This window comes from Erpetoichthys calabaricus, chromosome 7 (genome assembly GCF_900747795.2).
Source record: "Erpetoichthys calabaricus chromosome 7, fErpCal1.3, whole genome shotgun sequence".
NCBI lineage: Eukaryota > Metazoa > Chordata > Cladistia > Polypteriformes > Polypteridae > Erpetoichthys > Erpetoichthys calabaricus.
In genome coordinates this window covers 167,491,223-167,504,548 of record NC_041400.2, presented here as the reverse complement: position 1 = coordinate 167,504,548, position 13,326 = coordinate 167,491,223, and the positions used below count along the sequence as shown (strand labels likewise).

General features: G+C 38.8%; 1 protein-coding gene across 3 annotated transcripts in view; it reads right to left on the bottom strand.

Annotated features, from left to right (window-relative positions):
- hmgcra (3-hydroxy-3-methylglutaryl-CoA reductase a) overlaps positions 1-13,326 on the bottom strand; it is a 38,451-nt gene that overhangs the window by 10,096 nt on the left and 15,029 nt on the right. For all 3 annotated transcript variants that reach the window (XM_051929507.1, XM_028805686.2, XM_028805685.2), the window contains exons 6-12: positions 4,408-4,513; positions 3,657-3,763; positions 3,369-3,488; positions 2,890-3,047; positions 1,810-2,051; positions 1,554-1,723; positions 163-357 (exon numbers count right to left, since the gene is read on the bottom strand). In XM_051929507.1, the coding sequence (XP_051785467.1) occupies positions 163-357; positions 1,554-1,723; positions 1,810-2,051; positions 2,890-3,047; positions 3,369-3,488; positions 3,657-3,763; positions 4,408-4,513 (1,098 nt within the window). The remainder of the gene's footprint in view (positions 1-162; positions 358-1,553; positions 1,724-1,809; positions 2,052-2,889; positions 3,048-3,368; positions 3,489-3,656; positions 3,764-4,407; positions 4,514-13,326) is intronic.

The following is a 13,326-nucleotide window of genomic DNA, read 5'->3' as shown; positions in this document are numbered from 1 at the left end:
TCTTGAAGGTTGTCATGGTTTCAGTTTCAACTAAAAAGTGAATCCTTATCTTAATTCATCAGAATATTAGAAATCAGAAACTAAATGGGTGTGTTACATGACCAACCACTTCCCTCAAATGCATACATTTTCAGCATTTTTTTTCATTACAGATCAACTTACCTGATTATAGTCATAGTCTTTGTGTGGAAGAAATTCCAGGGCAAATGGATTTTTAAGTTTGGCTGCAATCATTTTCCTCCGAATTGCTACACCACGCTCAGGAGTCTCCACAACAAATTCCAACTTGTGTGATGGAATATGCTTTCCAGCAACCAAAGAAATGATCTCATCATTGCTTAAAAATGTAGGGCCCATCTGTTTAAAAAAAAAAAAGCCTTTGTGAATATTAAGTTGATCAAACAATATTTAAAAATAAATTTTTACTGTTCTGTAGATTAACCTCAAAAACAGCATATTTAGAAATTAGCAACAAAATATTTAACAAACTAATGACTACCTTAAATGTAAAAACAAAACAATAAATGAAAGATTAAATACTTTTCTAAAAGTGAGAGCAGCCAAACTACATATCATGCCCTCCAAAAAAAATAAAAAAAATTTATGATGAGAATTTCTTTTTCGTTTCAATTATTTTAGTATACTAGAGGGCTGTGCCCACTGCTCGCCTTTTTTTCGCCAACCCCCCCGGCCTGCGCTATGCACCAGCCACTTCGCATCTCGGCTACTCACGTATGTGGATTTCACTTTCACCAAACAACAAAATGTTTTAATTCTCGCAGATACACCTCTTCATTGGGAAGAAACACTACTTTTCCAACACGAATTAGACGATCTACAAACCTCGTACTTAAAACTTAATTCCGAAAAATATATTCGATCTCTTTTCGCTGTTCCATTATTTCACAGAGTAATAATTTTCATTTGTTTGCACTAATGCAATCTTTACTATCATTTGTTTGAGACTTTCGAAATTTTAGTACTTTCATTATCTCTAACCTGCTCTGCATGTGTAGCGTGCCAACATTTTTGAATTCTTTACGACGTTCTACTTTGTCATCTATCCTTTGTCTTTTATTTCTGGCCACAGGCGTGGTTAAATCTCTTGGCACAAAGTCTTGTCTCGTGGGACGTGAAAGTATCTCTCTGAAAAAGTCACGACTTGTTGCAACCTAAAAAGTCCTGTCTTATCCCAGAACTTTTTTATTATAATAGAGAGACAAAGTTTGGAATTTTTGCAGAATTTTGAATTAACAATCCAAGAGCATAAAAATAAAGGCTTTTCATTCAGCCATTTTTGCTTTCATTTACCAAGACTGACAAAATTAGTGGAGGGCACCAACATATATTAACCAAATTAAGTGTCAATGTATGTTTTCCAAGTACACTGGCACACAAAAGGACTACACAGACATAAGACAGATTCCTAACTCATTCACTTGCCCTGGAATTTATCAGTTTTACCGTCTTCCTTAACCACTTTTTTGATCAAATGTCATCTTGTGTACAGCATACAATCTGTTCTGCTATTTGATTTAAATATTAAGTCTCACCTCTGGATTTTTAAATATTGCTAAACACTCCTCCACAGGCCTAGGTTCCAATGGATTTTTTTCTGTGTCTTGAAATGGTTCCAAAATTGATGCATTAGGGGAGACACTGTCACCCACAACAAACGTGGCCTGTGGTGTCCTCACAACAGGCAAAGGTTTAATAACTTCATCTGAAAATGAAAATTTAGGGCATTTTAAGAAACACATAAAACCTAATCTTCTGCACATCCAATAAAAATACCTAAAATCCAAATACCTCTCTCTTCTTTTTTAAATGAAATTTCCGGTGCTGCAGGACACTGGGGGCTTTTTGAAGAGTTTACAGTTTTCCTACAACATTCATCAGTTATTTTATCCTGTTTTAATATTGTTGACATTGGTGTTTTTTTCAGAGACAGTGTTGACTCAGTTTCTGATTGCTCAAAAAAGATGTACTTGACAGTGAGCAACAAAGCTAAACTCAGAGTTATTACTTGCTCCAAATCCATGCTGGCCATCCTGTTGAAAAAAGAAAAAAAAAAAAAAAAAAGAAAAAACATAAATTCCTTAAATATAAATTACAATGAATAAATATTTAATGCCTGTTGGTAATGAAATATTGACAAAAAGATTTTAAAATGACCCTCTGCAACAATGCCAAAACTTAAGCAAGCAATCTGCTTTCATATTTTACCTCATCTTTTTAAACTGCGTGTCAGTACGTTTTAAGGAAACGTGTCAGAATTACTGCGGGTTAAGTTAGGTCCCCTGCAACAACAGTGAACACAACTTATATAAATCTGAAATCATCATAACAAAAATTTAAGATTCTGAAAACAGAGTTATTGAGGATGAGGTAACACCTATTAAATACAATATAGGAAAATAGTAGTTAAATTCAGATTTATTTCATGTAAGCCGAGTACTAACTGAAGCACATTGTAACAGAAATTTAGTTGTCTCCAATCTTCATATAACAGTTTTATTTTCAGTCATTACTACAAATGCAGGGTGAGTAACTTAATTTTGGGAGGAGTGTTTGTTTAAAAAATGAGAGAAGCATCTGAAGACTAGAAAGTTACAAATGTGACTTCAATGTCAGTTGTCACTTTTAAACTCAGCAATGGGAGTGATTCACTGATATAAATTGTGATACTTTTAAATATTCACTCAGTTTGATTTCCTGGCCTCACTAATGACTCAGCTTTTAAAATAAATTTCTCACTTCAAATTTACTTTCAAGAAAACTCTTGACATACAGAAGAACAAACCTTTAAACACTAAACAAGGAAAGTATTATGTTGGGCTTTATTTTGGAAATTATTATTAATGTGAAATCTGTATTTCTTGTTTTTACCTGGTTAGATAAAACTGCCAGAGTGGCATTTCAGGTTCAATTCTTTTTGGCATTACTTCAAGCCCTGCAGTAATTTTGCGGCTGTCTGCTGTATTATTCTGAGGAGAAGGCTCTGCTATCCAGCGGCTGTGTGCATGGACAAGCACTAGACCCAAAGACTTTCCACAGAAGGAGAAATAGGAGAAAAAAAAATATTACAAAATGTAAACTATATGGAAAGTGAAAGCAATAAAGAGATGAATGGCTATTTCTACTCCAGCTCTAATAATATACCAGTTATACTAAATATATATCAAATAGTTAGCAAGTTAGTTTGAAAGATCAGCCCCACTTTGATAATGCACAGTGTGAGAGGTAACTGCATTAAGACTACAAAAAATAAATGCTATTATGGGGGCTTCTGTGTGTCGTAGATATGTTTAGTTCTGAAAGTAAAAAATGGTTGATATATAGAAACTACAAAAAGAAAGTAAACACACCATAATCATCTTCACTCTCTGGGTCACTGGATTTGGCTTATTGTCTTCTTCCTCCTCTAAAACACGAGCAAAGTGACTCAGCTGCCAGATAGGACGTCCCTCACGACTTTCCCGAGACAGCTGATATAAATGAAAAATTGAAAAAGCAAAGCATGCAATTTAACAGATGGTTTTCAAGGCAACAAAAATAAATCTGATTTCCGTTTTAATTATGCAGATGACATTTAATACAGTAGTCATTAAGTACTGTAACAAATTATTTACTCGCTGTGTAAGAAGTGTACTCACCTCCAAAACTAAAGATACACAAGCTGGAAAGAAGGTCATAAATACAAAGTAGTTTGCCATGACTGACATGCACCCAAAACAGCACATGATTTCTAGCTGACGAACACCTAATTAAAAGAAAAGGAATCATTTCATTAAGTTATTACATACTTACAAATCATTTTGCTTCACACTGACAAAACCAGTGTATGAGCGTTAACATTTCTGACTTAAATCTCCTTGATCACCTGATGTTTGCTTCTGCTCCACCATCTGTGGATGAACATGCAGCTTAACATTTAGCAATGAAAAATTATTGCTATGGTACGAAGAATTCTAACTACTGGGTTATTTTTCCTTATTAGATTAAGGGATACCTGACAATAAATAAGACACTTCCCTGTAGACATAGCTTTTGTTTCTGTATATACTCATTTATATTTGGCTACTGTTTTACAGCTTTTTAAATAGGCAGAAGCTGGGCTGTTAGCAAACATCTTATATTCACATATATTTAGTGAACAAACAAGATTCTACTGAACCTGCAAGATTTTTAGTGGAAACAAATCGGTTGATTTCATTAAATCAATTCCAATTAAAGGACATTGTTCCATAATTAACATACAAACTTTAACCGGATCATGAAAAAGATGCGTTTCATTAGGACCCAAAATATTTCTATGAATGAAAAGAATATAAATCATACTTAATGGCTATACATCATTTATTATGGTCATTGTAACAGTTGATATACAGTAGCTACACAGCCTACCAGACATGGTTCCAACTCCAATCACAAGGCATTCCACTAGAGCGTCAAGTGTAAAGGTGGGTCCAAGAATGGCCATTCCACGTGCAATATTGTCCCTTACTTCCTCCTGCAAAACATTTCACCAGTTTTGACTAAACACTGCAGTACACCACTACCATATTTGTTCATGGTAGTAATACTCCACATGGCAAAATCCTTGTTAAACTTAAATTGATGAAAATATTCTACAATGAATGCCACAGACATCCATTCATTTACTAATCACATTTATTTTATTACAGGGTTGCACAAAGCCAGAGCCAATCTGGCAGCAGTGAACTCTAGGCTGGAACAAAACCTGGACATTAGAGCTTACTCATACTTTGCCAATCTAGAAATACCAATTAACATTGTATGTACAGTTATTTGATGTGGTAGGAAAAGGTAATAAAAACAATCTGTGTGATGTAGTAGGAAAAGGTAATAAAAACAATCTGTGAGGCTCAGGAAGACCTTGTGTTCAAATTTGTTACTAGGCAGAATTAACAGTCAAGTGTGGTCATTTAAGAGATGTTGAAACTGTTCTGGAGAACTGTTACAAAATTTAATTACTTGTACTATCCATCTTAAAATATTCTCAGGTTCACAGCTCTGATGCAGTACATTCATAATTAACATCGTATGTATGAATGTGTGTGTGTGTGTGTCAGTTGTACTATTGTATAAATGTAAATAAAGAAACCTGTGTCTGTGTATATATTTTCTTAGGTCTGAGTTGCAATCTGATTATTTGGGTAGTTGTCTACCAGGAAAGGCTTGTGGTTGGTTGGCCAGTCGGCAAACATCTGCCACACCCTCTCAATTGTGAGAAGCAGAAGCAGGGCTTGTCAGGTGCACACCCAATAAGGGCAAAACATGTGTCCTGTACTCTTTGTATTATTTGGCAGATACTATATCACATATCTACAGTTGTGCTTGAAAGTTTGTGAACCATTTAGAATTTTCTATATTTCTGCATAAATATGACCTAAAACATCATCAGATTTTCACTCAAGTCCTAAAAGTAGATAAAGAGAAACCAGTTAAACAAACGAGACAAAAATATTATACTTGGTCATTTATTTATTGAGGAAAATTATTGAATATTACATATTTGTGACTGGCAAAAGTATGTGAACCTCTAGGATTAGCAGTTAGTTTGAAGGTGAAATTAGAGTCAGGTGATTTCAATCAATGGGATGACAATCAGGTGTGAGTGGGCACCCTATGTTATTTAAAGAACAGGGATCTATCAAAGTCTGCTCTTCATAACACATGTTTGTGGAAGTGTATCATGGCACGAACAAAGGAGATTTCTGAGGACCTCAGAAAAAGAGTTGTTGATGCTCATCAGGCTGGAAAAGGTTACAAAACCATCTCTAAAGAGTTTGGACTCCACCAATCCACAGTCAGACAGATTGTGTACAAATGGAGGAAATTCAAGACCATTGTTACCCTCCCTAGGAGTGGTCGACCAACAAAGTCACTCCAAGACCAAGGCGTGTAATAGTCGGCGAGGTCACAAAAGACCCCAGGGTAACTTCTAAGCAACTGAAGGCTTCTCTTATATTGGCTAATGTTCATGTTCATGAGTCCACCATCAGGAGAACACTGAACAACAATGGTGTGCATGGCAGGGTTGCAAGGAGAAAGCCACTGCTCTCCAAAAAAAAAACAGGGGTGGCTCATCTGCAGTTTGCTAAAGATCACATGGACACACCAGAAGGCTATTGGAAGAATATTTTGTGGACGGATGAGACTAAAATAGAACTTTTTGGTTTAAATGAAAAGTGTTATGTTTGGAGAAAGGAAAACACTGCATTCCAGCATAAGAACCTTATCCCATATGTGAAACATGGTGGTGGTAGTATCATGGTTTGGGCCTGTTTTGCTGCATCTGGGCCAGGACGGCTTGCATTCATTGATGGAACAATGAATTCTGAATTATATCAAAGAATTCTAAAGGAAAATGTCAGGACATCTGTCTATGAACTGAATCTCAAGAGAAGGTGGATCATGCAGCAAGACAACTACCCTAAGCACACAAGTCGTTCTACCAAAGAATGGTTAAAGAAGAATAAAGTTAATATTTTGGAATGGCCAAATCAAAGTTCTGACCTTAATCCAATCGAAATGTTGTGGAAGGACCTGAAACGAGCAATTAATGTGAGGAAACCACCAACATCCCAGAGTTGAAGCTGTTCTGTACGGAGGAATGGGCTAAAATTCCTCCAAGCCGGTGTGCAGGACTGATCAACAGTTACTGGAAACGTTTAGTTGCAGTTATTGCTGCAAAGGAGGGTCACACCAGATACTGAAAGCAAAGGTTCACATACTTTTGCCACTCACAAATATGTAATATTCAATCATTTTCCTTAATAAATAAATGACCAAGTATAATATTTTGTCTCATTTGTTTAACTGGTGGTGGCATGGTGGCGCAGTGGTAGTGCTGCTGCCTCGCAGTTAGGAGACCCGGGTTTGCTTCCCGGGTCCTCCCTGCGTGGAGTTTGCACCGAGAGTCCAAAGACATGCAGGTTAGGTGGACTGGTGATTCTAAATTGGCCCTAGTGTGTGCTTGGTGTGTGGGTGTGTTTGTTTGTGTGCTGCGGTGGGTTGGCACCCTGCCCGGGATTGGTTCCTGCCTTGTGCCCTGTGTTGGCTGGGATTGGCTCCAGCAGACCCCCATGACCCTGTGTTCGGATTCAGTGGGTTGGAAAATGGATGGATGGATGTTTAGCTGGTTTCTCTTTATCTACTTTTAGGACTGGAGTGAAAATCTGATGATGTTTTAGGTCATATTTATGCAGAAATATAGAAAATTCTAAAGGGTTCACAAACTTTCAAGCACAACTGTAGATATGTGATATAGTATCTGCCAAATAATACAAAGAGTACAGGACACATGTTTTGCCCTTATTGGGTGTGCACCTGACAAGCCCCAATAAGGGAAAAACACGACTCATGTACTCTTTGTATTACATGGCAGATACTGGATCACATACATGTACATGTATATGTATATATAAGTATTTACAATGCATCACTTTTTCCACATTTTGTTATGTTACAGCCTTATTCCAAAGTGGATTAAATTCATTTTTTTCCTCAAAATTCTATACACAACACCCCATAATGACAACTTGAAAAAAGTTTACTTGAGATTTTTGCAAATTTATTTAAAAATAAAAAAATTGAGAAAGCACTTGTACATAAGTATTCACAGCCTTTGCCATGAAGCTCGAAATTGAGCTCAGGTGCATCCTGTTTCCCCTGATCATCCTTGAGATGTTTCTGCAGCTTAATTGGAGTCCACCTGTGGTAAATTCAGTTCATTGGACATGATTTGGAAAGGCACACACCTGTCTATATAAGGTCCCACAGTTGACAGTTCATGTCAGAGTACAAACCAAGCATGAAGTCAAAGGAATTGTCTGTAGACCTCCGAGACAGGATTGTCTCGAGGCACAAATCTGGGGAAGGTTACAGAAAAATTTCTGCTGCTTTGAAGGTCCCAATGAGCACAGTGGCCTCCATCATCCGTAAGTGGAAGAAGTTCGAAACCACCAGGACTCTTCCTAGAGCTGGCCGGCCATCTAAACTGAGCGATTGGGGGAGAATGGCCTTAGTCAGGGAGGTGACCAAGAACCCGATGGTCACTCTGTCAGAGCTCCAGAGGTCCTCTGTGGAGAGAGGAGAACCTTCCAGAAGGACACCCATCTCTGCAGCAATCCACCAATCATGCCTGTATGGTAGAGTGGCCAGACGGAAGCCACTGCTTAGTAAAAGGCACATGGCAGCCCGCCTGGAGTTTGCCAAAAGGCACCTGAAGGACTCTCAGACCATGAGAAAGAAAATTCTCTGGTCTGATGAGACAAAGATTGAACTCTTTGGTGTGAATGCCAGGCGTCATGTTTGGAGGAAACCTGGCACCATCCCTACAGTGAAGCATGGTGGTGGCAGCATCATGCTGTGGGGATGTTTTTCAGCGGCAGGAACTGGGAGACTAGTCAGGATAAAGGGAAAGATGATTGCAGCAATGTACAGAGACATCCTGGATGAAAACCTGCTCCAGAGCGCTCTTGACCTCAGACTGGTGCGACGGTTCATCTTTCAGCAGGACAACGACCCTAAGCACACAGCCAAGATATCAAAGGAGTGGCTTCAGGACAACTCTGTGAATGTCCTTGAGTGGCCCAGCCAGAGCCCAGACTTGAATCCGATTGAACATCTCTGGAGAAATCTGAAAATGGCTGTGCACCGGCGCTTCCCATCCAACCTGATGGAGCTTGAGAGGTGCTGCAAAGAGGAATGGGCGAAACTGGCCAAGGATAGGTGTGCCAAGCTTGTGGCATCATATTCAAAAAGACTTGAGGCTGTAATTGCTGCCAAAGGTGCATCGACAAAGTATTGAGCAAAGGCTGTGAATACTTATGTACATGGGATTTCTCAGTTTTTTTATTTTTAATAAATTTGCAAAAACCTCAAGTAAACCTTTTTCACGTTGTCATTATGGGATGTTGTGTGTAGAATTCTGAGGAAAAAAAATGAATTTAATCCATTTTGGAATAAGGCTGTAACATAACAAAATGTGGAAAAAGTGATGCGCTGTGAATACTTTCCGGATGCACTATACATATATACATACACACACACACACACACACACACACACAAACAACATACATACACACAGACATATGCATATATAAACACACATACATATAAATAAAAAGGGTAATGATCAGAGTTTTTGTAATTATATTTATACAATAGTACAAGACTTTAGATTTACATCAAAATACAGCTTTTTCAAGAGTCATGTGTTGCCGATTTAACAGCATAGCACACCAGGTTTGAATGTAACAACTCTGTAAAACATTTCATACTGTATTTGAACAATGCATTTATTTTGACTATAAATACAATAGAAAACCACACCATATTTAAGGTGAACCTGTTTATTTACAGTTCTAGAATGGACTTTCCTGTCTGCCATGCAAACTATGTGCATCAGTATTTACTTTTTTTTTAACTGTTCAGGAACCCTCCAAGCAATATAGTAACAGCTTCACTTTTTTTTTTTTTTTTTTTGTAACATGAAAAACTGCATGAAAGTCAGCACACATTGCCACTCATACTAACCTCTGGATGATCATTTATAGCACCCAGACGCTCAGAATATCATCATAAACTGCTTGTCTTTGTGGTATGTTTTGTTACGTTGTCCTCAATAAACATGCACTCCATCAATCAGAAAACTACTATTCAAATAACCAACACAATGATTTACAGTAGCATACCACTAAACTTGCTTTTATATTCACTAGTACCAAAGGCTCCACTGGCTCCTTGCTGTAGATATTGACTAACCAATCAGCACTTAAATTTGATTAACTAATGCTTTTAGTGACATACAACTCGCAAGTTCATAACACAGTTCTTTATGTATTTATTTGTTTTGGAAAACTGGTACATTAGGAAAGTTCCCCACTATCACAAATGCGAGTCAGAGATAGAAAATGACACTACCTCTTCGCAAGATGCACGATACCTTTACTGTCACTGTGTAATACAATGAAATATCATTTGAAGGAAGCCTATAGATAGTTTATTTCTACTCTTAAACTTTTATCTAAGGCATCTAAGTAAACATTAACTATGAGAAGCACAGTTACTATTATGAAGTCACAGTGAAGATTACAATCAATGTAATGGTCATAAGTTTCACATGGGTCATGTATAATTGTATGACTATTTTCAGAATTTCAGTTAAATCGGTGGTTTCTCTTATAGGAATGAGCAGTGATTGCTGTACTTTTGATAGGCCGATTGTTTTGGGGTAAAAGCTGTTCTTTAGCCTGGTAATGTGGGCTTGCAAGGCTCTGAAGCACCTGCCAGAGGGCAATGGAGCAAAAATGCTATGGCCGGGGAGGGTTGGACCTTTATAAATGTTCTTTGCTTTTCTGCTGCAGCAGGTAGTGAAGAGATCTTCCAGTGATGGTAGCTGAGTGCCAGTAATTCTCTGAGCGGTTCTGATGATTCACTTGAGGGTATTTCTGTTCTCAGAAGTGCAGCCAGATTAAAACACACTATGATGCTGTACGTGATAACAGACTCTATGGTGCACCTATAGAAGTTAACCAGCAGCTGTTGTGGGAGTTGTGCTTTCTCTAGGCACCTCAGAAAGTGAGGCCTCTGAAGACTTTTCTTGGCCATTGCGATCATGTTTGTTATCCATGACAGGTCCTGGCTGATGTGGACTCCCAAGAATCTGAAACTCTGGACTATCTCCACCCTCTCGCCATTAATGCTTATGGGATGGCGACCACTGTAGTTCAGTCTCCTGAAGTCCAGAATCTGTTCCTTTGTTTTTCTGGAATTGAGTGCAAGGTTGTTGTTCTGGCTTCAACTCTCCAGATTCTCAAACCTCTTCTATGTAGGCTGCTTTGTCATTATTAGAGATCACGCCTATCACTGTGGTGTTGTCTGCAAACTTTATTATAAGGTTAGTATTATGGGTTAAGTTTGCGGTCGTTTGTAAAGAGGGAGTAAAGGAGAGGGCTTAGTACACAGTCCTGTGGTACCCCAGTGTCCGGTGTTACTGATGAAGAGAAGTGCTTACCCAAGCTCACATTTTGTGGTCAGTTAGTGAGAAAATCTAAAATTCAGTTACACAGGTGTGAGCCGAGACCCAAGTTGCGTAGTTTGATAGCCAGTTTGTTGTTGGGTTGTGCTGAAGGCAGAGTTGTAGTCGATGAACAGAATCCGCACATAGCTGGCATTCTGCTCCAGGTGTGATAGGGCAGTGTGATGGGTAAGTGAGACAATGTAGGTGGGGATGTTGCTCTTAATGTGTTTAAGAATAAGTCACTCAAAGCACTTCATGAAAATAGGGGTCAGGGCCACCGGGCGATAATCGTTCAGAGACTTCACCACTGCCTGATTTGAAATACGAACAATTGCAGCAGACTTGAGGCAAGTGGGGACAGTGGCCTGTTCTAATGAGATATTAAACAGGCTGGTGAACGCTACTGTCAGCTGTTTTGCACAATCTTTCAGGACCCCATCCAGGAACCTGTCAATGTGGCTTAGAGCTTGTCTCACCTCATGTGCATTCAACACTAGAATGCATAATGGGGCCTCTTGCTTGTGTCAGTTTGGTGATATATTGGTTACTGTTCTTGTCAAACTGTGCAAAGTAGTGATTGAGGTCCTCAGGAGAAATTAGGTTTCAATGTTGGTTGAGCAGGTGTTACCCTTGTAGTCTGATGTACCTAATGCCCTGCCACATGGGTAGGGAGTCAGAGCTGTTAAAATGCTCTTCTATTTTTGCTTTATAGCAGCACTTTGCCTCTTTAATGACTTTCCTCAGATTTGACCTAGTTGTTTTGTTGGCCTCTGGGTCTCACATACAGTTAGCAATGTCACGTGCCTTTAGTAGGTCTTGGACCTTCCTGTTCATCCAGGGTTTCCTACTAAGGAAAATACAGATGCTCTTAGTAATAGTGACATTGTCCATACAGAAGTTAATGTAGGATAAGACAGAGGGGACATATGCATTTAAGTCTGTGTGATTGTCCTTTTTAGCTGCCTATTTCAACAGTTCCCAATTAGTATCATCAAAGCTGTCCTGTAATTCAGTTATGGCTCCTGAATCCAGACTCTGACTGTTTGCTCATTAGGCTTTGTCTTGGTGATAAGGGGTTTATATGCAGAAGTCAAGAACAAAGAAATGTGATATTGCAGTATATGTAATCCAGTGTATTATTCCCTCTTGTTGGGAAATCAACAAATTGATAAAATTTGGGGAGCACAGTTTTAAAGTTAGCCTGATTAAAATTGCCCGGCAAGATAAATATGCCATCTGGATGAATATTTTACAGACTGTTCATAGCATCGTGCCATTTAGTCAATGCCAAAGCTCGACATTAGCTTGTAGAGGGATGAAAACTGCGGTGAGGAACACGACTGTAAATTCCCTAGGCAGATAAAAAGGTTTGCACTTAAGTGTTATGAATTCCAAATCCAGAGAGCAATATTGTTCAGTAATGACTGTGGAGTTACACCAAGCATTATTTACATATATACACACCCCCACCGCCTTTGTCCTTGCCGGATTTAGCCGTCCGATCCGAGCGGTAAACAGTCCGGTCTGCAAGCTCAATAGCCGCATCAGGGACGTTAACGTTCAGCCAGGTTTTGATGAAAAATGAGGCCCAGCTGTTCATCCTGTGTGACAAAATTCACAGACTTAGCTCGTCAATCTTGCTGACTTTAGACTGGGTGTTTGCGACGAACAAGCTGGGTAGAGCTGGCTTCTTCAGGGAGTTCTTTAGTCTAGCATGAACACTGGCTCTCTTACTCCATTTCTGCTTCCTCTCTCATCTCTGCCTGCACCGCCTCGTTGCTGGAGTGGTAATCCAGGTGGGCACTGATGTGTTGAGAAGCATATCCAGGATATTGGGAGGTGGTGGTAAAATAAAGCCCTTCATTCCAATATCAAGTACTTCTTGCATGCTGCATGTTATGTGAACAATAAGAAGAAAGCACATCTAAACCTATGAGCGCCGGGCCACTGCATCCATGTGCGCCACCATCATCAGTGATGTCTACACTCTGATGTTGTAGTTATGGAGCACTGCCAATTTAATGACTTTTACTAGTACAGTATTTGTGTCTCAATGCTATTTATCTATTTATATTAAACAGGGAACTTTATTTGTGTTAAGGTCGGGCATTAACCAATGTTCAGGTCTTATAACTAAGTTCTTCTCATTGTTGTTTAGATTTTCTACATGGATTTCACTTTGCACTTGCACTCCAGAGACATACAGGCAAGCTAAAAACTGCGTGTGTGGTTTCTAAATGAAGTGTGTGTGTGAATGCTTTCAGCTGCCAG